The 26,412-nt window shown below is 39.1% G+C and overlaps 1 protein-coding gene across 1 annotated transcript in view; it reads right to left on the bottom strand.

The window, feature by feature from the left end:
- Positions 1-15,547: 15,547 nt before the first annotated feature.
- FAP (fibroblast activation protein alpha) overlaps positions 15,548-26,412 on the bottom strand; it is a 73,529-nt gene continuing 62,664 nt past the window's right edge. The window contains 5 exon segments of the mRNA XM_047085707.1: positions 15,548-15,649; positions 17,099-17,172; positions 17,435-17,507; positions 18,011-18,075; positions 19,157-19,256. Coding sequence (XP_046941663.1) covers positions 15,548-15,649; positions 17,099-17,172; positions 17,435-17,507; positions 18,011-18,075; positions 19,157-19,256 — 414 coding nt within the window.

Genomic DNA, 26,412 nt, shown 5'->3' with positions numbered 1-26,412 from the left:
AAAACAATAAGTGTTGGAGAGAATGTGGAGAAAAGTACCCACTTTGGTGAGAATGTGAATTGGTGCAGCCATTATGGAAAATAGTATGGAGATTCCTCAAGAAAGTAAAAATAAAAACACCATATAGTACAGCTATTCCACTTATGAGTATTTATCCAAAGAATATGCAAACACTAATTTGAAAACATATATGCACCCCATGCTGATTATTATTTGTAATAGCCAAGATATGGAAACAACTAAGTGTCCATTGTAAGTGAATGGGTTCCACACACACGATGGAATACACACACACACACACACACACACACACACACACACATAATGAAATACTACTCAACTATAAAAAAAGAAGAAAATCTTGTATGTGAAATCCACTTATATGTGAAATCTTAAAAACAAAACAAATGAACAAAGAAACCAAAAACAAACCCATAGATACAGAGAATATATTGGTGGTTTTACAGAGGTGGAGGGAGTTGGAGGTAAGTGGAGGAGTATCGGGGCTCAATTTTATGGTAATGGATGGTAACCAGACTGTGGTCAGTGTGTGGTACATATAAATATTAAACTACCCTGTTGTATGCTTGAAACATATAATTATACCAATTTTACCTTTTAAAAAAGGAGTTTAAAGGGTGCCTGGGTGACTCAGTTGGTTAAGCCTCTGACTTCGGCTCAGGTCATGATCTCACAGTCCGTGGGCTGGAGCCCCGTGTGGGGCTCTGTGCCGACAGCTCAGAGACTGGCGGCTGCTTTGGATTCTGTGTCTCCTTCTCTCTCTCTGCTCCTCCCCCGCTCACACTGTCTCTCTCTCTCTCTCTCTCAAAAATAAATAAAAACATCAAATAAATAAATAAGTAAGGAAGTAAATAAATAAATAAATAAATAACGAGATTGATCCTTTAGTTACTAAGTATGAGCTAGGTAAAATAAATGTAGTTTGGAGACACATGGTGAGCAACAAAGTTTAGAGGTGAATTGGTAGCACAAGACAGCACCTGGGCAATAGAGAAACAACTGCCGTGAAAGCAGGGCGAGGGAGCCATCATTTAGGGGTAAGGGAATCATGATTGCATCACTACATTCTTCCAGAGGGTATGCCTGTGCTTCCGGAGGCGGGAGGCGTGACTTGGGCGTGACAGGTAAAATTGCCTTGTGAGTTTGAAGTTCATTTTTGTTTCTCAGAGATAATCCTCTCCATATGCCATGTTCTTCCTAGATTAGAACACTCATTTCCACAGCCTTCTGAAAAGGTGTGAGCCTTCCTAAATAAATAAATAAATAGTATGTGAGAGAAAAGTTTGAGATTTTTTTACGCTTTGATGACGAAAGTATATTCATTTAACAATAGCCTTTGAAAATTTAAAAATTGAGTACACAGAATGTAAAAATCTAATGCTTGTGAGCTATAAGTATAAAAACCTGTTTATGAGTGACCTGATGGGCTCAGGCATCCAGGGACAATAAAGGAAGAACTACCAGGGGATGTTCTGAGTTTGCCAGAGGATGTGAGAAGTACCCTTACTGAGAAACATTTAAGGAACAGTTTGTGACCCATCCATCTGGAATGATTCAGAGGAAGCCTGCTGGGTCAGGAAATATTCAGTAATAAGATCATCAGACATCTTCCTGCCCTGAGGCTCTGAGACCCTGTAGGGGTCTCACAAGCCTGAGGCTCACAAGCGTGAGCAGGGGACTGTGTGGCATCATGGCTTTGCATACATTGATTTTATCTTTTGCTAGATCCCTGGTATAATGAGATGTTTAAAATTGTTCTAAGTTTCAGTTGTTATTTTTATTCATAAAGGGAACAAGAAAGAGAAAGAAAACAAAATTGCATTTGTACAAAATAATCTTATCTCATAATTTATAAGCAGAATATATATTTATATGTATAAATACATATATATCATTGAATACATGTGTTATGCTTCTATTTTTCGCATATTGTAGCTATAAAAAACAAACCATATGTCATTACATTTATCCAACCTCTTGCTCATCTGGAAAGACTTTTTTCTTCAAGCTTCTAAGAGTTTTTAATGTGAACCAATTAAAACATTGCAATTTTTCAAAGGCTTCTGTAAAAGGAAGTAACTTCAGCCATTAGAAAATTAAAACTTGAAATCTGTATACCAAAAAAAAAAACGCAGAAAATGTGAAATGGAGTTATAAACACTTTTTTTCTATACATTATGCCTTATAATCAGACTTGCCCCCTGCCTGAAACTTGCTCAATGCTGCCAATTCACAATTTATCTGATGTATTGTAAAGATATGCCTATTTTTGGTGATATTGAAATAATAAAATCATAGAGTAGAGGATAATTTATAAAGCTCTCCAGACTATTTCCTACTTTACAATAAAATTTTATTTACTTTGTTGTAATTCATTGTTTAGCTATTTTATTCTTCAAACACAGAGAATTAATATCCACAATTTCATTTTGTAAGAAATTACCAAAAATAATTTCTTTCTGCGCCTAGAAACAGTCCTATAGCCCACAAGGCATCAGTACTGTGTTCTAATTCTGACTCTTTTTTGCTAAAAGTCGATCATTTTTTTTGTTGGCTATTATCAGAGGAAGTAAAGACTGATATTTCACTTTTACTTTAATAAATTATTTTTCCTCTTCCTAGAGCCACCAGAGTATTAATAGTGAGCCCCTTATAATGCAGAAAGATGGATTCTCCTCATCTCATAGATCTGGCCCGTGATCACTAGTGTCCTCCATAAACACTGATCGGCTAAAGTCTGGAAGTCAAAGCCTGTGGCTCTTACACCTTTTTTTGACACTTCTTCCTCTCAATACTAGGCACAACGTGTAGCAAAAAAGGTGATTCAATGAATATCTTAACATTTGGTTTGATTTCTTAAGCACCAGTTTAAATCTAATGTTTTCTTGGGCACTTGTTCTACATAAATGTATCATTTAGGACAGTTGATGCTTATGAAAACAATCCGGTATAAATTAATTTCAGGGCTACATTTAACTGAGTGCTTGAACGAAAGTGCGGCAGCCATTCATTCCAGTGGTTAGCGCTTTATTAGGTGATTACTTTTTTAAAAAACTTCACCTGGAACTCATCTAGAGACTTCATTACAAGCAATCAGTTTCAGAAATAACAATAGATTGAATGAAATAGAAAATATTTCTGTTGTTTTAGGCCAGATTATTTTATACTTCAGAAATGAGGAACAAGTCCCCTAAGATAATGGAATATTTACTGACTGCCTACTAAGGGCAAAGCTCTCTGAATATATTATTGTCCAATTTTTACAAGACACAGTAAGTTATTATTATTATTATTTTTTTGCCTCTGTTTTTACAAATGATGAGATGAGGGCTTAGAACAGTCAAGTTAATTAAAGCCACACTTCTGGGTCTGAATCCAGACCACGCAGCCTTTCTAGAGCAAGACTGCAAAGAAGTGGTGGGATTCCAGGCATAATCTTCTAACCTCCTCAGAATCTGCCTTGACTGCTGTCTGAATCCATTCACAGCTGCCAGATGGCTATGATAGCAAGACATCTAAAGATTAAACGATTGGCAATTCCAGCTATCTTATAGTTTAGCTTTTAAAGTGTATGATTCAGTAGTTTTTAGTGAGTTCACGATGTTGTATAACTCTCATCACTGTCTACTTCCAGAACTTTTTCATCACCCCCAAAAGAAACCCTGTGCCCATTAGCAGTTGCTCCCCAGTGCCCCTTTCCCAAACCTGGATGACCACTAATCTGCTTTCTATTTAGATATTTGCATTTTGTGAACATTTCATATGAATAGAATCACTCAGTATGTGGCCTTTTGCATCTGGCTTCCTTAGCATAGTATTTTCACGGTTCATCAATGTTGTAGTATGTATCAATATTTCATTTCTTTTTTTTCCAATATTTTATTTCTTTATAGGACTGAGCGATATTCTATTATATGTATATACTACATTTTGTTTAACTATTTGTCAGTTGATGGCCATTTGAGTTGTTTCCACTTTTGGCTGTTATATATAATGCTGTTGTAAACATTCAATATGAGATTTTGTCTGGACTATGTTTTTTTTAAAAAGTTTATTTATTTTGAGAGAGAGAGAGCATGCAAGTGGTGGAGGGGCAGAGAGACAGGGTGAGAGAGAATCCCAAGCAGGCTACATACTGTCAGTGCAGAGACCTCCATGGGGCTCCCTCTCACCGATCACAGGATCCTGACCTGAGCCAAAATCAAGGCTTGGATGCTTAACTTACTGAGCCACCCAGGTGCCCCTGGACTATATTTTTAATTCTCTTAGGTGAAGTAGAATTCTAAAGAAGAATTCTAGAAATAAAATTTGAGTTATATGATAACTCTATGCTTAATATTTTGAGGGCCTTCCAAACTGCTTTCCAAAAAAACTGTGGAGATTTCATTTTTTAAGAATCAGATCCATAGTTTAGAATGTCACACAATAGGGTTTCACCCTTTTAAAGGGCTGCAGATTTCACTTTCTGATGAAAAATTTGGGGGTATTAAAAGAGCAAAGGATTTAGAGCAGAGCATAGATATGGGACAGGTCTTGGTAGGGAGAAGAGCCCATTCTTCCTGTTTTCTTGAAAACTGATGAGGAGGCAGGGAGAAGCCAAGAAGGTGGCAGCCTGAGGTTGGGTATTTGAAAATGTTGCTTTGGAAGAGCCATTGTGCCTAACGCAGTTGATCAAGAAGCTGGAAGAATGGAATTTAAAAGTCAGACAAGGGAATTGCTGATATTTGAGAGGTCTGAATGTTTTGATTGCTCATGAGGTGTAAGGTTTGGATCTGTAATGACTGAAGGGGATGAATCCTATGGGTTTCCTCTCTTTTGAACACAGATGTCTGGTATTATGAATGTCAATCGGTTAAAAGAGTTTAACAAATTTTAATTTTCTTTAATTGAGAATGAAAATATTCCTTTCATTAGCAATGAGGATGGATCAAAATAAATATTTATAAAACACCCAAGAGCCTAGTTTCCTGGAATATACTCTTCTATGAAACGCCTGAGTCTACTGATTCTAGAAATGGTACCATAACTTTTATAGATTACTTATATTGAAAACCATTACAAATGAATCTAAAGGAGAGGAAATTCACATAACAAAATCAAATCTTTTATAGTGAGTAATTTAGTGGCATTTTAGTACATTCACAATGTGCATCCAACTACCTCCATCTAGTACCCAAACTTTTCCATCACTCCAAAATAAGACTCTCTATTGTTAAGCAGTGACTCCTCATTTCTCTCTTCCTCCAACCTCTGGCAACCACCCGTCTGCATTCTACCTCTGTGGACTTATCCATCATGGATATTTCACATAAATAGAATCGTACAACAGCCTTTTGTGTCTGGCTTCTGTCATTTCACATGGTTTTGTGGTTCATTCATGCTGTAGCATGTGTTAGTACTTCACTCCTTTTTATAACCGAGTACTATTCCGTGGTATATATCTACCACAATCTGTTCTTGCATTCATTCACTGATGGACACTTGAGTTGTTTCCCCCTTTGACTATTGTGAATAGTGCTGCTGTGGGTATGCTTGTACATCTATTTGTTTGAGAACCTGTTTTCAGTTCTTTTGGGTATACACCTCGGAGTGGAATTGCTGGGTTGTATGGCAGTTCTGTGTTTAATATTTTGAAGAGCTGATAAACCGTTTTCCACAGCAACTGAACCACCAGCAAAGTACAACCTTGCCAATACTTCTTTTCTTTCTTTTTTTTTTAATAGCCATCTTTGTTGGTGTAAAATGGTATTTCATTGTGGTTTTGATTTGCATTTCTCTAATGACTAGGGATATTGAGCATCTTTTCATGTGCTTGTTGGCTGCTTGTATATATTCTTTGGAGAAATGTCTGTTCAAGTCCTTTGCCCATTTTTAAATCGTTACTGAACTTTAAGAGTTCTCAGGGCACCTGGAAGGCTCAGTCGGTGAAGCATCTGACTCTCGACTTCTGCTCTGCACTGTCAGTGTGGAGTCTGTTTGGGATTCTCTCTCTCTCCCTCTCTCTCTGCCCCTCCCCTGCTCACTCCAGCTCTCTCTCTCTCCCCTCTCAAAATAAATAACTAAACTTAAAAAAGAGTCCTTTATATATTGTAGATACTGTGCCCTATAAATAGTTATACATGTACACATTAGATATACATACATAATATATACATATATATGTAAACATGTATAGTATACATATAAAACATATATATAGAAAATGTATAAAATATGCATAAAATTCTTTTTTAAAAATGAGTAAAATTTTAATGAAAAAATTAAACATTTAATAAATTACACATTTTAACAATTGCATCATGATTCCCATGACTTATTTTCTGGGAAATATGGCACATGGATGACGTGAATATTATTCATAAGGTGTTCCACAATTTTTAAACACTTTGATAATGTTAAATTCCTAACATTTGTCAAGAGGAAATACCATGCAAAAGAGTCTACGTCAAAGAACTGATAGTAGAGTTTCACTGGGCATGGCTTTTTCACCAAAGATTATGTAAACAATATTTTATGGTTCCTGATACTGTATCTTGAAAAAGCAAACAATAAAAGTACTCCAGATATCCTGACAGTGTTTGGCAACCTGGAGGCACACATGACTTTTTGAAAGCATACACTGATAGCTACTAGCTAAAAACAGGGGAGAGATACAAAATACTTATTTTACCTTGGCTCTTTTAAATTGTACTTTTTGATTTTCTAAAAACCTAATCTGGAGGAATAAAGCCTCAGGTTTACACTTTCATTGTTCTTTATTTCTGGAGCCTCTGCTTTGGCAGCCTCCTTACTGTTGGCAAGACACAACCGATGCCAACTTGGAGACCATTCTTGTGTGATATTTTAGAAGCTTCCCTACCATCCTGCCCCCTTCTGTAGCTCCATGGCCATGATGTAGGAGTTGGTAGGAGAACAGGTGTGGGAAGACACAGAGCAGGGGTAACATTAGAGAAAAGTCATCTAGAAGAAATACTGATGAGTGGAGACGAGGTGATGGGAAGATTGGAAAGCTAACATCATTCTGAGTCCAGACACGAATTAGATTTACATATTGGATGGTTTGCCTGTACATACACAAAATTTCACTAGGGCCAGAAGCAAGATGCGAACCCTGTAGAAGTTACCAAGTTATAGAGTGAGACACAAAACTCCATTTTCAAGCCACCCTGGAAATATTTATTTAAACAGTCACTTAATGGCTACTTCATTAACTGTACCTAAATTCTAATAATGACTGATAAGAGCCTACTTACTACTGGGGTTGTGTTTATTTATACTCTATATTGAGCATTTGATTAATGACAGTGATATAACAAAAGAAAAGGCATTCCACACACTCCTTCTGGAATGGCATTGCCTGTGTTACATGGAGGTATGGTAGTGGTAGGAAGACCATGGTTGAACCCATGGAACCTTAGGCAAGTTTCACAGTTTTACCTTGTTTTCCTAACCAGATAGAGTTTGGAGATTTAAATGGAATAATGTGTATGGAGTACTGGGTGTGTAATTGAAATCCAAAAAAAAAAGGCAATTAAATTATTACTTAAAATAGAAATTGATATCCATAGGCCAAACAGATAAGTTTTCTTTACTTAGAAATTAGTTGTCAAAGGTTCAAAATTGAGAGGGAGTTTCCATTTAAAAATCCGTTTTTCTACTTTCTTTCGATAAAAATCAAGCTAAGAAATAATACACCTGTATTTCCACATGGCAACAGCTTGTGCCAGTGGTTGTTATGCCTTCTAATATACTCGCCAGCTCGCCAGAGTCCCACCCTTAGGTCACCGGAGACCTTGCTAACACCCTCCTTGGTTTATTCCATTCATCTGATGACCTGGCTGGCCTCAAAAGTTGCTTGAGATGGGGAACTCTACTCCAAGCATCCCTTACATTTGTCTCATACAAGATTCTCAACTACCAATTTAATTCATATAACATCAGTCTCATCAAAAAAGATGATGGATAATGATGCTGATGACAATTCCCTTGAGAATGTTTTCATACCAGCATCAAGCAAGCTACCATGGTGGATCCCTGGCCTTGCTTTTACCTTCTGAGTCAGGGGGAATACTTCAGCCACTGTGTTTCTAGGGGGTCTAGGATTGTTGTTCCACCCCATCTCTATAAATAGTGCCTAAGAGACTCATGAGAGAGAGCTCTAGAGCTCTATATGAAGAGGAAAGAAATCCTCGGTGTATATAACCACTATAATCCCAGAAGATTATGAGATACAGAGGAGAGAAGAGTGAATCAAAACATGGGATTAGCTCCTATAATCTGACCCATAGGTCTCAGTTTTTGGAAGATGATTTAGGGCTTAGGAATTACCTTGCATGATCACCTACTGGGGCACAGAGGAATTCGTAGGGCTTGCAAAGCCATGAATCTAGTCCAGTAAGTGTGGCACATGGAGGGAGTAATGGAATCTGAGGAACATACAGAGCTTTACAAAATTGCAAGAATTAGAATTCAATTTTCTTGAATTCTGTTTGGCAATCTTGCAGATACGAAGGGCTACACTTGGGTCCATCAGTGAGACCCTAGAAAGTTCAGTTCACCCATGTTGAGTTGTCAGCTAGACAAATATCTAAAATGTTCAACTTTTGGAAGATATATTTCATTGGCTTATATTTGATGACTGCAGGTTTGTATTCTGCATTTAAAAGAATCAACCTGTTGGAGGGGAGATGGGTGAGGGATGGGCTAAATAAATGGCGATGGACATTGAGGAGGACACTTGTTGGGATGAGCACCGAGTGTTATGTGTAAGAGATGAATCACTGTGTTGGATTCCCGAAACCAATACTACACTGTATGTTAACTAACTTGAATTTAAATAAATAAATTAAAAAATAAAAGAATCAACCAACAAAGCTTCCAAGGTTTGAACTTAAGACCTATCTAACCAGGAGATAGAAACAGTATAAAGCACCGGGATACTTGTTTATCACATGAAAGAAATTATTAGTACTTGAAACATATTAGGTAAAAAATATTTTAAAAACTGTTTTTTTTAAATAAAAGCTCCTAGAGTAATCGATAGCATTCCAGAGAATTATTTGACTTTTTCTAGTCTGAAGATTTTGTGTCAAATTTCCTTAGTCTGCAGTGTCTTGGTGATTGATCTAGAAGCAGTGATATCAGGGGTAGGGCAGTCAGTGGACTGTGCTTCCATTTCCTGACCCACATTATTTTTGTTTCATAGACCACCCTCTTTCAGAATCTCTGGGTAAGGTTCATATTCTTCCTAATCTCATTCTTCTGGACCACTCGATGCTCAGGGATTTTACTTTCTCTTCACTTTGAGGGGGAAACAGCAAGTACCTATCACATGCTAAGTTCCTGAAAGGATGTGATCTGTTTCCACTGTGAGGTCACACAAAAGGATCCTAGTTTCACGGGCCCTCCCATCCACAGAATATGGGGATACATTCAGCAAATATTTATGAAGCTCCTCCTACCTTATTCTAGGGCTGTCTAGGCCCTGGATACAGAGAGGTAAAAGGACAGAGTCACTGCTCAAAGGGAGCTTATATTCAAATGAGAAAAATATGTACCAGAGGAGAACTTACATAAATAAAATAATTTCTGATGCTAATAAGTGCTATCAAGAAAGCAAATTTAGATAATGTAGTTAGAAGTCTCTGGTTATGGGAGAAGCAACATTAAATCCAGTGATGAGAGAGATTCTCTCTAAGGTGACATTACCTGAGCTGAGACCTAGGTGACAAGGACACAGCCACGTGAAAATTTGAGAAAACCACATTCCAGTCCCTGAAACAGAAATGAGGTTGGATTTAAAAAAAAAAAAGAAAGAAAGAAAAGAAAAAGAAAAAGAAAAAAATAGAAAAGGAGACTCATGGGGCTGGATGATGATGGGAGCATGGTAGAGATAGGACCAGAGTGGAAGATCTGTGTGGTGCTTTGGGGGCTGTGCCTGAAGCCTGGGTAAACAAACTGTTCATGTCTTTCAACTGCATTTTTCCCAGGCTGTAGGTCTTCTCCAACAGTGTTTCCATCACTGCTGGCAAATATTCAATAGTATTTGCCACTGCTGGCAAATACTCAGATAGGTATTGAGATACGGGGTTGAATGACTCATTCAAGAGAAAGTGCCAAAGTTGATGAACTTCCTTGGACATTCATGATTTCTGTATTAGTTATTCCTCAAAGGTCACATTATTTCAGAAAATATAGAGATTCCTTTATAAGGAACTGATGATTCCCACACTTATAATAAATTCACTGATATGGAAAAGAAACTATTGGGTTCTTATTTAGACTATTAATTTAATTAGTTTCAGGTATACAATTGAGTGATTCAACAAATCCATACACTACTCCATGTTCATCATGATAAATGTACTCTTAATCCCCTTCACCTATTTCCTCTGTACCCCCACCCACCTCCCCTCTGATAACCATCAGTTTGTTCTCTATATTTAAGAGTCTGTTTTTTGGTTTGTCTCTTTTTCCTTTTTTCTTTTGTTTTGTTTCTTAAATTCCACATATGAGTGAAATCATAAGGTATTTGTCTTTCCCTGACTGACTTACTTCACTTAGGATTATACCCTCTAGATCCATCCATGGTGTTGCAAATGGCAAGATTTCATCCATTTTTATGGTTGAGTAATATTCCATTACACACACCACATCTTTATCTATTTATCAGTCAGTGAACATTTGGTGTGCTTCCATAATTTGGTTATTACAAATAATGCTGCAATAAAGATCAGACTATTAATTCCTTTAAAATTAATTTATTGAAAATGCCAACTAAAAAGTGGTTTACCTTATGTATCTAGCAAACTCTAACAAAACGCTTACTGCATGTCAGACGCTGTTAGCTCTACGAATAACAACTAAGTTAAACCTCCAAACAACCCTATGGGGTAGGAACTATTATTACCCTGGAACTTCATGTATAAGGATACCAAAGCAGAAAGAACTCGCGAAAACTGAGCAACGTTACACAGCGAATATGTTACTGAGTTGGGATGCAAACCGGGTAATCTACTTTTATATCTGTGCACTTAACCTATTAAAGCCCACTATCTCTAAAATAAGTTATAATGAACACATTATATTTCAAAGAACTCACATATGAGCTACCTTGTGTTTTATTTGATAGGAGGGAACTTGTAACACTGCAAAGTATTACTTTTATCTTCAGACAGCGGCATTACTTCCTTTCACCATATGAAGTGCTTACGTATATTAAAGCATCATTGCTTTTTATCACCTCTCAAAACTGAAAATTTAGCTTAATGCTGATGTGATATAAGCAAATTCTATGACAGATCTAAAATTTCGATTGTGTTCATGAATATTGGAAAGGATGTTTCAATTAGCAAACTGAGTATGTGTGAATCGATAGTAGATTTTAACATATGAATGATTTTTATATCATCTTAAATGTTTCATTAAGACATTCATTTCAAAAATTCACCCTCTGTAGCAGTGAGAAAAATTCCTGCCCCTAATAATTAATGGCTAGCAACGATGCTCCTGTCTTTGCTTGCCAATGGACATTACTTATGAAAGAAGGAGGATGAGTTGTCAAACCATGGTGGCATGCCCTTTGGTAGATTGCTGCTCTTTCTTATTCACAGGTTACAGATTCTGTAGAACCATAGAACAAGGTATGTAATGCTGTACCAACAAATATTTGTTAAAACACAGTCTGTCAAAGCAATTTTTTAAATAAGTAGAGTAAGTAATGGAGTATTAATTGGAGGCCAATAGGGTGAAATTATGCTGCTCTAGCTTGCCAAATATATTACCTGTGTGTCAAAAAGAAGAGTTTGTGACCAGCATGTTAGTATTGCATGCCAATAATCAGAGCAGGTGGCCATTAGAGACTTTTGCTAGGAGCCAGAACGTTTTCCCCATGAATAGCTTGGGAAGGTCCAATCACTTACTTCTCCCTGAATTACACATTCTACTTCAGATTGTCAAGGTGCCTGTCCATAATGCCAAGGGGTGTTTTAGCAATTCTTTCACGGCTGAGAATGATTCACCATGATCAGAATTTTTTAATCTGTTTTATTGGATAAACTCAAAATCTCCGCTTTATTGGATAAATTTAAAATATCTGTTAGGTGTCTTCTTTCTTCTTTACAAACAGCATAATTGAAAGCATTGTTTTGGTAAAATCTTCCCAGAAGACCACATAATCACCATTTAAATTAGTCCTAATTCATTTTACATTTGCTTATTTTACTGTTAACTTTCCCAGAACTGTAATTTTTTTTTTTTTTACAATTAGAACATCTGAATTTTAATTACATTACCATCAAGAAGCTCATTAAAGTCACTTAATTGGCAACATTTCCAAAAAAACCTTAGCTGGGTTTAATATATTTTAAAGAGTTACTGTCAAAGTATAATTTCACCATTACAAACAGCTTGGCAACAACATTTGCATAAAGATCTGTCAGTTTCTGAAAAATGCTCAAATGTTGGGAAAATCAGATTCGTTAAGTCGCCTTTACTGAAACAGTCTAGAAATGGAGAAATTGTACATACATTCCTCTTTGTAAGCCCTACAGTACCTAGAGTACTGCCATGCAAAGCATAAGTATTCAAAAAGTGTTTCTGGAAGGAAATAATTAATACATTTTATGCTTTTGGGTAGACTTAATATTTTTTTTTTCTAAACCTCAATGCAAGTTCCCTCATTTATGTTAAATTTAACAAAATACCCATTTTCTTACTAGTTCTTTCTCATTCACGTCAGGATATATGAGATAGTCACCTAGAATTTTGAAACCTTTTAAAATAGCTTTAAGGCTAGCATTGGAGGGCTAACATTTGAGGTCATTTTGAGATGATGAAATTTTTTACGGCTTCCTTCTTACACATGTTAGAATCCCACCCCTATAGCACTGATACCATTTGAACTTGCATTGTAGTTACATTCATTTTTCACCTTTATAAGGCTTTAGGTTTTGCCCATAAGCCTGCATTTTGTTTAATATGCATGTATTTTGGGGAGGTGGAGGGTCAACTTTAGTACCTAAAACAGTGGCTTGCAATTATATGTGTCAAATGGATGAATGAAAATCTCAAGTTTGTGATCTATGAAGCATGATGATAGTTTGCAGCATTAGTTAGGGTGTTGGGACACCCTCCTCCCCAAATCTCATATATAGGAATAAAATGTGGTCAAAGGATAATTATTACTACAATTCGCTTCCTACAAATAGAAAAGGAAAGATGTTTTTAATTTTCCCTTTTGGTTTGGTATTTCCTATTAAATCTTTCCCTTTGGTAATTTATGTATCTTTTATCTTCTACCTCAAAAGAAGAATCTAGTAAAGCTGTATAAAATGTGAACATTAAAAACAAAACAAAAACAAAACACCTGCCTCGCAAATTACTGCCTTGCTCTTCACTGTATCCTTAAAGTCTTGCACAGTGACTGGTATACAGATAGACTCAACAAATACTTGTTGAATGAATGAATGAATGAATGAATACATAAACATATGCTGAATGTCCTGAGGAGCACCTGGATGACCCTACCTGGGGAGGTCAGGGAAGGCTTTAGCAACAGTGATGGAGAAAAATGAATCTTCCGTGAACACAGAGGCATTCGCTCATTTATCAATCAGTGAGCTTCCACCATATGCTATGTTCCCAGATATGGTCTGTGAAGATTCCGAGGATAGCATCATCCAATAGCACTTTCTGTGATGAGGGAAATATTCTACATTTAATATCTACAATATTATTTTGTAGACCGTGGAGAATACTGGAGGCTTCCACCTGGAATAATGACACAGTTCGGTTTGTCTTTTAGAAGCGGCCTCTGTGGCAGTGGGGACAAAGGCGTGAGGTGGGAGACCACTTACTGCATGTTGATATTAAATTACAGCTTTGCAAATTCCACAAAGGCAGAAAAGACATTGAAGGAACGAGATTTTCTTATTCTTTGCTCTTGCTCTGTTGTCTCCCTTGATAGGGTATCAGGAAAGAACCGTTGCTTATTCTTTTCCCCCAGTTGGGGAGAATGGATGATGAGAATATTACGAGAAAATCTTGGCTTGCTTCGGAGGCTGTTCCACGCAGAACAAAACGGGGAGGTAATAGCTTCTCTCTGCCCCGCAGGGCATCAGCAGTTGCATAGATGTGGGGAGGAGGGGCGATGGCCCATTCTGAATCTGTGTGGGTGTTACCCAAGCCCCGTGACAAAGCACCCCTTCCTGAAAGGTGAGGTGGCTCTATGTGGCCTGTGTGGGAGACATGATTTCAGAAAGCAGTAGTGGAGAGAGAGCTGGACAAAGAAATATGTGACAATTCTAGAAAAGTCTGTGGTCTATGGTCTGAGGCCCCTTCCTGCTGTAATGCTCCATGCCTGGATTGGTTCTTCTGGTTATAGAACATGAGAGAAGGGACAATGGTCTTCTGCCTGCAATGAGGAAGAATCAAGCTAGAGGTGGGGAGAAATCATCTAGAGCAATCTAGTGCCAGGGAACACATCAATGAAAAGTCCCCTAGGGAGTGGCTTCATGGCCACTTCCAACATTCATTTAAGAAATATCTTCGGTGACCTGGATCTTTTTAACTCTGTGGCAACCACAGTGATGGAAGCCTCCCATAAGTTTCCAATTGATGGGGACTGTTACTGGTGGAGTATCACCTTCGCGATTGCAAGCATTATGGCTTTTTTTTTCTTTCTTCAAAATGAGCTCGATAATGTAGAATTCAAACCCCAGAAAAATCTCATCGATACAACACTTTTCCTTTCTGGCTGTCAATCTCCATTTTATTTAATTTTTTTGCTGTTTTAGTTTTGTGTGGCTCAGTAATCTGCAGGCAGTTAGCATCACTAATTCTTAGAAGAGATACAAAATAGAAATGTTTCCAAATTTGAAACATTTATTAAAAGGAGCTTGAATTTAAAATTCAGACTTTATCCTTGTCAAATGCTTTTGGCCACATTGAAGAAATTTGGGAGAAATGTAAGAAACATTTCTTGGAGGGACAGCATAGAGTGTAAACATCAGGATGACTCTGCAGAATGCATCTCAAACTTGATTTCTGAACAATGCTTTTGCATACCCTGAGCTACTCATTCCAGCATCTGGAATTCTAATTACAAAAATCCCAAACTCTTGGGTTCTTCTCCTCCATAACCACCTAATATTATTCATGTGCTTGCTTAGTGTAAGCATTTTTTTTTCTGTAATAAAACCGGAGTCTGAAATTAATTCACACAGACAAAATAATAGCACTTTAACTTCTGACTTTATTATTTTCCGCAAATAAACAGGTGATGAAACATTGTGTCCAAAGCGAAAGGCATGGTTGCCTTTCCTCTTCTTTCACAGAGTGCCAGAAAATGTAAACAATCTTTAGGAGGTTGAACTTCTGAGTTTTAATTTTCTGCCAGCCTTTAGAACGTCATTCATTTGTTTGTTTGTACCAGGATTTAACAGCAGAAAGAGTAAAACAAGCAAATGGTCGGAGGCATTTATATGAAGTGTTCAGACTGCGATACAGGCTTGCGTCTGCATCATTTTTAGTCGGACAAAGAAAAACACTGCTTTAGGAAGTGGGTCATGTGGGTGTATAAGTGCTTCGTGGACAGGCCGGAAATGCCATGGTTCTGGTCAGAGTACCACTGAAACACAAAGGACAGAAGCCTCTGTTACAACCACAGGCACACGATGCATCTAGCTTTGACTTACTCATGCTCTCAGGTCCTGGTAAATTTTCTAATATTGTGGTTGAAATTCTACTTAAGCACGCTTAAATAACTAAACTAGCTTACACGTAAGCATTTAGAACAGGAAGGTATGAAAGCCTTCTATTAACCCTCACTATTCTCTCACATTCTTTAAGCTGAGATTTTAGATCTTGGTGGCTGAGCTTTAACAGTGGCCAGCATCCCGGGGGGGGGGGGGGGGATCCGGAGGCAGGCATGGGCTCCAGAGCTGGTATGTTGGGTCTATTACTTTGCTTCTCTGGAGCTTGGTTTCTTCATTTGAAAAATGAGGAGGTTGGATTTGATTTCCTCTGAGGCTCCTTCTAGCTCAAAAATTCCACGAGGCTTTTAGCCTCTGAATCCAATTCCTGTCTGCTGCAGGAAATCCACAACACATATAACTGTAAACACCTTTTATAGGAGTTAAACATAGTATCATTAAAAACACCCAGGGAGACGGCATTATAAATTTAAACTTCATTGTTGGGGAGATGCTGGTAAGATGATTGTTTTCACTGAATAAAGGTAGATCGTGGTTGTGATGGAATGCTCCATATACTCATCAGGTGAATTTATGTTGGGGGGGGGAGGGTCACAATAAAAAAGACCAGAAAAACCTCACGTCCGCTTTTGTAAATTATTTTTAAAAACCAAATTTCCAAAAATGAGGGTTTCCTTTTCTAGGTTCTTATTCAGGAAAAGCAAGTGAGGGGGAACTTATGCTCACCGAAGGGGGGAAACAGCTGTCAGGGGTTGTCTCCCTTGCCGTGGTTTTCACCTTACTTTTCTCTCTGCTGTCATTTCCTATTCCTCATGCAACCTTGATTTTACAGCTAGCTCATTCATTCCTTCGCTCGGTGAAAACACCAGCTCGTGTGCTGGGCCAGGCATGTGTCAGGTGCTGAGAACACACAGATGAAAGGGCTCTCTGAGCGGAGCCGCCTGACTTCCGGGAGCCTCAGAAGCCTCTGGTAACATTCCATGATTGCTTCTTACTGGGTAAACAGAGACTTTTAGCTTCTTTGGGTCTCCCGGCCTTTGTGGGGACTCTAAGTATGTAGCTACACTTATGTAAGCAGGATCGCAGAACTATTGGATTTCGAGCTAGAAGATCAGCTCATCTCACGGATGCCTTTATTTCATATATGACTCAACTAGGATCCCCGGAGGTGACATGGCTTGCTTAGTGTCCTTCAGGGAGTTCATGAAAGATCTGAGACCCATCTGCTAATGTTCTGCCCACTCTACCCTACAGCCAGTTTGCCAGGTTTCAGTAAAAAGTAATAATTATAATCAAAAAATAAGATTCTTCCTTTTAGCTTACGGGTCTAAGGCCGTGAACATGAGTAAAACGAAATTATGTACCATTGCCTGGAAATCCACTTGTGCATTAACCAGAGCTTTAGCAATCTGTGCTGAGTTTTGAAAGTGCACATTATCTGCAACAAAGAGAGAGAGTTAAAGTGCTGCTAAATACCAGAAAGCACAGAGTGACAATGTACCGCCTGGAAATGAACACCGACAATTATCTAGTCATGCAGTTGACATTGTCAGCAGTGAGTAATCACACTCATTTATGGAAATGTCCCTGACTCTTAGGTACTGACCCTGAGCATAGGCATAGGAGGATGCTTAATGTTTCTTAAACAAAGTGATGTTGGCTCAGTATTTTTATGTGTAAGAGTCTTGCTTAAACCTCACCATCTGCTGTTCCGTGGATGAGAAGATAGTCTACATTTCTGAAATATTCTGCTCTTGCCATCACAGTTGAATTCTGGAAAAGAGGAAAAATTAACATTTTAGTTGCTGCAAGTTCTAATAGAAAACTAGCTAAATCATTGTGCGATGGACTTAGCACCAATACTGAAATTATGTATTGCTTTGGTTGATAAATATTTAAGAGTCAGAGCAACACATTTTCATCATCATTTGCATTACTTCCATCTGATTCCTAGTTTGAAAAACGGAAAGTTTATGTGTCATATGTTACATATGAGTGAGACCTTAGGCATAGATGATGCCCGCTCAAGCTGTGTGGGGGTTGGGGGTGGGCAGCACGATGGGGAAAAGGGAGGTGAGGGAAGGGAGGATGGGGAAAGAAAGAAGAGAATCCAAAGAGAGTAAATTTCTCTCTAGGGAGGTGTTTTGCAGCTAACAAAAGATCATCGCATTTGCCTGGGGCCCCAGCAAAAGTGTAAACTCTGAATGACTGCTTCAAAAGTATGTGGCACGTACTGGAACTCAGTTAATGACCTAAATTAAACAGAACATGCTTACTTTATAGTGCTCGAGATTATCGTCCTTTGTTGGGAGGCCCATGAATCGCTCCGTGTAGATAGATGCTGTAAAACATATAAGAACATGTTGTTTGCGTGTGAAATGGTTCATTTCACTAACCAGCAAGACCCCTCAGTTTGAGAACTGCTCACCACTTTCCCCTGTGGAGCTGCTGAGGAAGGTTCTTGCTTTCCTTTACTGTAATGCTCCACCCAAGTCATTTGCTCTGCAATTTGCCTCAGTAGGGCTGGCGAAGCAAAGGAGGAAACAGGAACAGCTAACACGAGAAAGGATGCTCTTAAGTTTTTTCTCTTCTACCCAAAGGCCTTCAGTGGGGGCAGGGTGGGGAGGGGTGGGAGGGGAGGAAATGTTGAGCTAGGGAGGACCTTATGGGATGACCTCATTATATTTTAAAAGAAATCACAAATGCAGCCGCCTCTAGTACTTTTATTGGTGTCTTAATGTGGGGTAGAACTGTGTCCCCCAAATCCTCCTCTCCCAACACACACACGCACACACACACACACACTTTTTTTTTTCTGAATAAAGATTCCCTCCAAGTTATAGTGGCTTCATTTCTGTCCCAGCACAGGGACGAGGATCTGATGAAAGCTAATTTTTGTTCAATTATTAGAGTTAATTCCGACTGATCATCCTGCGTTAATGTTAATCATAAAAACAGGCACACACGGGAGGTGTACTTCTCAACAAATTTTGCTTTGTTTTGTTTTGATTTCTGGAGCAAAGGAACTGGCAGCTGCAAACTGTGGTGTGGAGGTGAATAGCGGTGGCTCTGCCTAACTTTGCATACAATGTGCTTAAAAGCCAGACCTGCTGCACCTGTGTGCCTGCGAAAACAAAGAGCTGGCTCTGGTTCTAGAGGTTTGGTTTAGCAGGAGGCACAAGGTGTTGGGGGAGAGGCTAACATACTGGGTTTTAGAAGAGTCCTTCCTCATTCTTAAGATTTCTTTGATTGCTGCAACATGATTATAATGAATCATATAAACAACCTCGTTTATAGATTATATTTTCCCCAGTGAAGCTGGGGTGAATTTTACTGCATAATTTGTTTTCCTAGCAACCTCAAATATAGAGTAATTATGTGTTAAATGTTTTCGCAGCAACATTTATGAAATGTTTCCATACCGTAATATTCCCAGCTGGAGACAGGAGCCACTGCTATCCCACATTTGAAAAGACCGGTTCCTGAAGCAAGGGCCAGTGATGAAACATAGCCTCCGTAGGACTGTGGAGACATCATTGCAAGTCAGTCCCAGATTTGCTTTCAGAAACTCTCCAAGATAGTTTTATAGCAACTCCTCTCACAATAAGTACTCATGGGCGCCGGGGATGTGCATGGGGTAGACTAAATGTCTATCTTGCACTCTTGGCAGTGACTTCCACCTGACACAGCATAATTTCACCCCTAGTAAACTAAAAATACTTGGTGTGCTAATCAGAGCATGGCAGGGGCAGTTTAAGAGATATTTATAATTGTAATTTTTCTGCCAAAATTCTTTCCTCCATATTTTTCCAATGAAGACCTTGCCAGAGCAAAACCAGGATTTTACTTGAAAGAAATGCACAAAGAAAGCAGATTATTGCCCAAATGGAAAAGCGAGATACTTCTCACAGCTTGCAAAAGTCCCAAGAGGCAGAACTCACATCTGTGTATTAACTTATTTGTTTTCATAATAGAACAATAAGGGAAGGACATATGAATCTTCTGGATATTGAAGAAATGGCCAGAATTTGGGTATAATGTAGTGTTATATATTCTGCTCTGAAGATTTCTGGCAAAGCAGCTCAAAGGAGGAAAAGCCATTGTAAAGTCTTACATAGCCCCCCACAAATTTAATGGAAGAACAAAGACATGCAAAAGGGGATACAAATGGCACAGTCAGGAGTAGGGTTAACTCTCATCAAGTTTCTTCCCCAAGGAATCAAATAGATGGTTCACAAGTGTGACCCTGACAACAGGAGATGTCTGCCTGTGTCACCTGGATATTGAACCTTTTCCTAAAACTGAAGAAAAGAACACAATAAGGTGGCATCTCTCCCTGGAAGTCAAAGGTAGAAACATGCCTGAGAGAGATGCTTCTCCTGGGAATGTGGACTAAACAGTGCCCTGGGTCCTGAGCCCTCCAAAATGTGTGTGCTAGATTAAGAAGTGATTCTCAGTGCATATTCTTGCCCCAACACAGGAAGGTTCCCACAAGTCACAAGAGAACAGTGGGACTTTCCAACTAGGAATGTAATGTGTCTTGTACTTAGGACCTTATAACCACAAGCCTCTGGGAGCTATTCCCCTAGATCAGCAGATCTTATCACCCTTTGCCACAGAAAAGTCAGTCTTTAGAAAGAGGGTGAAAGAGTGAGTGGGAGAGCTTTATAGAGTGAGAGACAACAGGCAGACAGACAGACCGACATGGTAGTGAGGGCAGGTCAGTAGCAAGGGTCTATTCTCTCTTTTTTTTTTAAAGCTTAGTTATTTACTTTGAGAGGGGGGATGGTAGAGAGAGAAGGAGAGAGAGAATCCCAAGCAGGATCCAGACTCTCAGCCCAGAGCCCGACGTGGGGCTCGAACTCACAAACTGTGAGATCATGACCTGAGTTGAAATCAATATTCAGCTGCTTAACTTGACTGAGCTACCCAGGTGCCCCAGCAAGGGTCTATTCTTAACCTGTGAAATACATGGTATGGGGCGGGGGGGGGGGGTGGTAAGCTAAACAATCTTGCTGAATTGATGAGTTCAAGGAAGAATTCTTTGACTAGTTTACAGTTGTAGGTTTCCAGTTCTGAAGAATTTTATGGAGGACCCTTGGCTACAAAACACAGAATAGAAGCATCTCCAATTATATCATGGCCTCTTTAAAGAAGACTAAAACGTGTTTTAATAGGGGAAATATATTTTAAAAATGGAAGGAACATTGGGTTTAAAAATCTTTTGGGTAAGTGAAAATTTTCACTTATAAAAATGATTTGTTTTAATTAGTAGGTTAGCAATGACTATTACTGAAACGGGAGTTCTTTCCTTCTTTCTTTCAGTTTTAGGTTCAAAGACAGTAAAGTAAGCCTGAGTTAGAAATATTATCATTTGTGGTTTTATTGGAAAACTGTGTTCACTACAAGTAACAACAGTGGGTCCCGCTGAAATAGCATGAAACAAGATTTGAAATCAAAGGCGCTTCTATGTAGTGAAAAGGGTTTTGAGGGCGCCTGGGTGGCGCAGTCGGTTAAGCGTCCGACTTCAGCCAGGTCACGATCTCGCGGTCCGTGAGTTCGAGCCCCGCGTCGGGCTCTGGGCTGATGGCTCAGAGCCTGGAGCCTGTTTCCGACTCTGTGTCTCCCTCTCTCTCTGCCCCTCCCCCGTTCATGCTCTGTCTCTCTCTGTCCCAAAAATAAATAAACGTTGAAAAAAAAAATTAAAAAAAAAAAAAAAAGAAAAGGGTTTTGAACATTTCTGTTTGAAATCTTACAAGTTATGAATCTGTATCTACCCAGTGATTAGATAATAATGCTGTATCTAAATAAAATTTCCGTGTTTGCAGGATGAATACAAATTGTCTCTAGGAATTTGTAAGAGCAAAACTGGTGTAGCAGCAGCACAACAAAAGTAGGTGTTCTTTAAATTCTCAGGCAGCTTAGAAAAGCTATTCCTATTGTAGAAATGAAGAGGAAATAAAATAAACCCGAGTTGACTTTTTTCTGCTCTCCCATGGGTGGGGCTCCAAGGCAGAGTGGGTGGCTGTCGCAAGAAAGGAACCCACGGAGCAGATTGGCCATGAGAATTCTAGAATTTTGTCCTTTGCACTTAGATGCCTTGCCATTTTGTTTAAATGAAGGATATCTTTAAAAACATTCTTAGAAGGGCACAGAATTTTGAAGGGTTTATAGAACACTCTTATGTGAGCCATAATGTATATTGGAACATTTTACCTACAGGCGATAATAATAGATAGTTAATGTTTATATGGCCAAGGCTGTTGTGACCTTCTTTGAGGACCCACAACTTTGCTTCCCTTCTCCCACCTCAGATGTCCCTCTGCTTGTTGGCTCTCCTAATGTTTTCTGGAGCCTCCAAGCATGATCTAGTCCCAGGACCTTCACAAATGCTGCTGCCCTCTGCCTAGAACACTCTAGAACTCTGCCTAGAACACTGCCTAGAACATATCTCCGGATATCCCACTTCAAGTCTTAACTCAAAGAGTCTCACCCGTCCTTCTCATCTATAATTGCACCAACCTGCTTCATGCTCCTTTCTTGTTTTGGCTTGGTTTTCACCAGGGCATTTTATCATTTAACATTTTATTCATTTTACTTATTTATCTTGCTTGCTGTTTTTCTTCCCAACCATTCCTAACTCCACAAAGGTTGACATTTTCATCTGTCTTGTGACCAAAGGTATCCCAAGCCCTGAGAATAGGGCCTGGAACACAGAAGGGAATAGACTAAATATTTGACGAATATATGACTTTCCTATTAACTCAGCTAATCTTCACAGTGACTTGGTGAGGAAATCAGGGCTGCATTTCATGATGAGGAAATTGAGGTTCAGAGTGAACATAGAGGACTTTTGGAGTCATGAAACAGCAGAACCGGGACTCAAAGCGAGGACACCTTCCTCTACAACCCATGACTTTCTTCTCTGTCCTTGCACTAGGGCAAACCTCTTTGGGGAACTTTAAGTTTGGAGTCTAATGTAGTCTCATTAGAGGTGCATTTGTCCTACTTTTACATCGCTGATCGCACATAGCAATTCAAATTGCTTATAATTAGTCACTGGAAGAGAAAGGAACTAAGATTAAATCATGAACTAATGCTTATTCAACACCACCTGGCTAGGCCTATATTAACAAAGCAAGGCCCATAAATGAGGTTGTTATTCTAATAATTTAGGCAAAACCCCTGCTGCTCTTCAATTGTCAGAATAATTACTTCAATTTTTCTTCAAATAAACCAGTGTTTTGCAACCTCAGCACTGCTGACATTTTAGGCTGGGTAATTCTTTTTTGTGGGGAGCTGTCCTGTGCATTGTGAGATATTTAACAGCATCTCTGGCCCCTACTCACTAGATGCCAGTAGCACTCTCCCAGTTGTGACAACCAAAAGTGACTCCAGACATTGCCAAATGTCCCCTGAGGGACAAAATTGCCTAGTTAAGAACCAATTATAACAGACACTCCCTAGGCATAGTGTTGGGTGCACAGTGGGTATCTAATAAAACTAAAAACAGGGCTCCTGGACTTTGACTTGTGTGAGCCAGAAAAATAAAAAGGTAAGATAAAAATGCCTCTTCTCCCCTTCTTAATCAGGATAATGGAGGGAAATGCAGGATTTTCATCTTATTCACCCACTGACTACCAAAAACTTATGTGGTTAGCTGTAGTATGTTTCTCAGACCACTCTGGCGCCTAACACTTCATGCAAACAGATATTTCCTTCCTTGATATGAAACACAATAATAGCTAAGCAATGCTCATGGTCGTCCTCAATATCTTCCTCTTTCCAGTCTTCATTGTCTTGCAGGCTCCTGCTTATTATACTAGAAAAGAGCACTTGAACCTCTTCCCACCTCATACCTCGCTGCCTAAATTCAGGCCGTGGGCATTGGTTGCCCATATTACTGCTCACCTAGCTCCTTGGCTCACTCCCTCTCCTACCTCATATCTTCCTTCGCTCTGCAGCCAACAGGATCTTCCTAAGACACCAATTCTATTCCCCACTGACTTCAAGAGCGCATCTCAAAAAAGTATCCGTGGAATCAAATACTTTTTGGTAATACTGTTAATCGAAATCTCTCCTTCACAGAGCCAGCACACACTATTATGTAGACTTTATAATTTACCAAATTATTAGACCAGATAAACTTTTCCTGAAAAATCCCCTGGTACTAATAAGATACATGTGGGGGGACACTGACTTCTAGGATTAAATTTAGTTTAAACAACATCATCGATATATGAGATAGCCAAGTATTATGCCAAACGTTTGAGAAACAAATCTAGAAACAGATGAAGTCCATTCCCTCGATGAGCTTACATTTTCATGGGAGAAACCAATAGACAGACAAGATAAACCATGGTAATTCCCAGAAGAGCAGTAAAAAGAACTATCGGAGGACAAAGAAAGTCATGTCTGAGTTGGGTTTTAAAGAATAAGTGAGTTTTCCATTTCAGAGGAAGAGGAGGGGGATGGAAGAAGATGGACGCATTGCAGGTACAAGGAGCAGGATTCACAAAAACATAGGAGTGAGGAAGCACAGACATGAGTCAAATTATTCATAAGGCATGGGGTAAAGTGGAAAGAGATGAGGCTGGAAAAGCAGGTTTCAGCCAGCTTGTCATGGGCTTTGCATGCTAGGAAATATATTTGGGCACCAGGTCAAGGTTGATGTGTACATTAGAAAATGTACAAGCATATAAGCAGAAAAGCAACATGGTAAATTCCTGTTTTGGAACAATAACTTCATTAGCAACATTGCAGCTTGTGAAGTCAAAGCAGGAAGGCTAGTTCAGAGGCAACTGAACTACCCAACCCATGGTCCTTGGACCAAAGGAATCAGCATCACTTGTGATCTTGTGGGAAATGCAAATCCTCGGGCCTCCCCAGGGAGTACTGAACCAGAATCCCTGGAGGTAGGGCCCTAGAACCTGTTTCAATAAGTTCTTCAGGTGATGCTTATGTAAGGTAAAGTTTGAGAAGGTCTGATCTAAATAACATATGAAGAAACTTGGGACTAAAGCACTGGCTGTGGGGATGACGAGAACAGATTTAAATGTTTGAAGGTAGAATTGATAGATCTTACTAACCACTGGAGTGTTGGAGCTGGGGAGCAGGAGAAGTTGCAAATAGCTCTGAACTTACTATTTGGGTGACTAGGTGTGTGGTGAGGCCCTTTAATAAAGATGAGGACTTGTTTTAAGTAGACTATAACAAGTTTAGCTTGTGTGAGTTAAGCCTGAGCCTCTTGTAAGACGTTGATTTGGGATAGATGACCAGTGAGCATTTGAAATGTGGAGCTGAGAAGAGAGGTGGGGGCTAGTGGCAGGGATCTGACTGTCATCATCATTTTTGAAATTACCTGGGTGTCACCAAGGAAGTGAAAAACAATGAGAGCCAAGGTCAGATCCTGAAAATCACCAACATTTTTAAAAAAATGGAGTGTAATGATGATGGAGACATAGAAAAATAAGAGAAATGTCTGCAAAGCCACGGAGAGAGCCTATTCTTCTCTATGCAGTCTAAAAGCCCTCCTGTTATCTGGCTACCTATCTATCCAAACTAATTTCCTACACCTTCTTTAGTATGTATGGATTACACTTCTGAAGTTTCAGGCATCCAGACCAACTGTGCCCTACTCATTGCTACCTTCGGACCCTGGCAATGTTGTCTCCATTCTCTGGCATGACCCACTACTAACCTATCTTCACTACCTCATTTCTGAATCTTCCCTTAGCTCTCATAGCCAGAATTAACCAGTCTTCTCCCTGGTATTCTCCGCGGTAAGTTGTGTCTGTCTTAACACTTGGAATGTTGCTGAGCAATTGCTTTTTTGCTCTCTGTTTTATCTAACAGAGGGCCAGGGCTATAACTTATTCATCTTTTCATCTTGTAAAGAACCTAATATAAGACCTAATTGAGGGGCGCCTGGGTGGCGCAGTCGGTTAAGCGTCCGACTTCAGCCAGGTCACGATCTCGCGGTCCGGGAGTTCGAGCCCCGCGTCAGGCTCTGGGCTGATGGCTCAGAGCCTGGAGCCTGTTTCCGATTCTGTGTCTCCCTCTCTCTCTGCCCCTCCCCCGTTCATGCTCTGTCTCTCTCTGTCCCAAAAATAAATAAACGTTGAAAAAAAAATTAAAAAAAAAAAAAGACCTAATTGAGATCCAATAAAAATGTACTACATGCATGAAAGAACACATGAATCAGTGATCGGATGGATGGGTTAAATAACTCTTAAATAATTGATAAATAACAGTATAGTATTAAGGTCTTTTTCCTTCAGGATCTTCTGGGCCCTGTTGATTCAGGGGTTGCTCATGCGTTGCATCCGGTGGCAGTTCACTTATTTCCCTCTTCCGCGCATGTTCTCAGGGTTTAGCTTGCAATCACTGCCATGTTGGAAAGTAAGCAATAAAGGGGACCTAATATACTACTTCTTCTAGAAGCATTTGCACAGACATCGTGAGAATCCCTTATTGAAGAATTTCAGACTGATATGGATGTATTTTGAGGTGATGAGTGGGTTCTTTAAATCATCCCACATAGATGGTTCTCTACCAAACTAATACCAGGATGTTGTAGAAATGAAATTAAAAATTCCACTTTCTGATTATTTCAGAGCTTGCAGTAAAAGCAAAGTAAAAGTGTAAGAGAAATGGTAATGATTACATGGAAGTGTTC

Source organism: Lynx rufus, unplaced genomic scaffold, assembly GCF_022079265.1.
Source record: "Lynx rufus isolate CCGP_SWC_20201006 ecotype Redwood Valley unplaced genomic scaffold, mLynRuf1.p SCAF_2, whole genome shotgun sequence".
In the NCBI taxonomy this organism is placed as follows: domain Eukaryota; kingdom Metazoa; phylum Chordata; class Mammalia; order Carnivora; family Felidae; genus Lynx; species Lynx rufus.
This window is presented reverse-complemented; position numbering and strand designations above follow the sequence as displayed.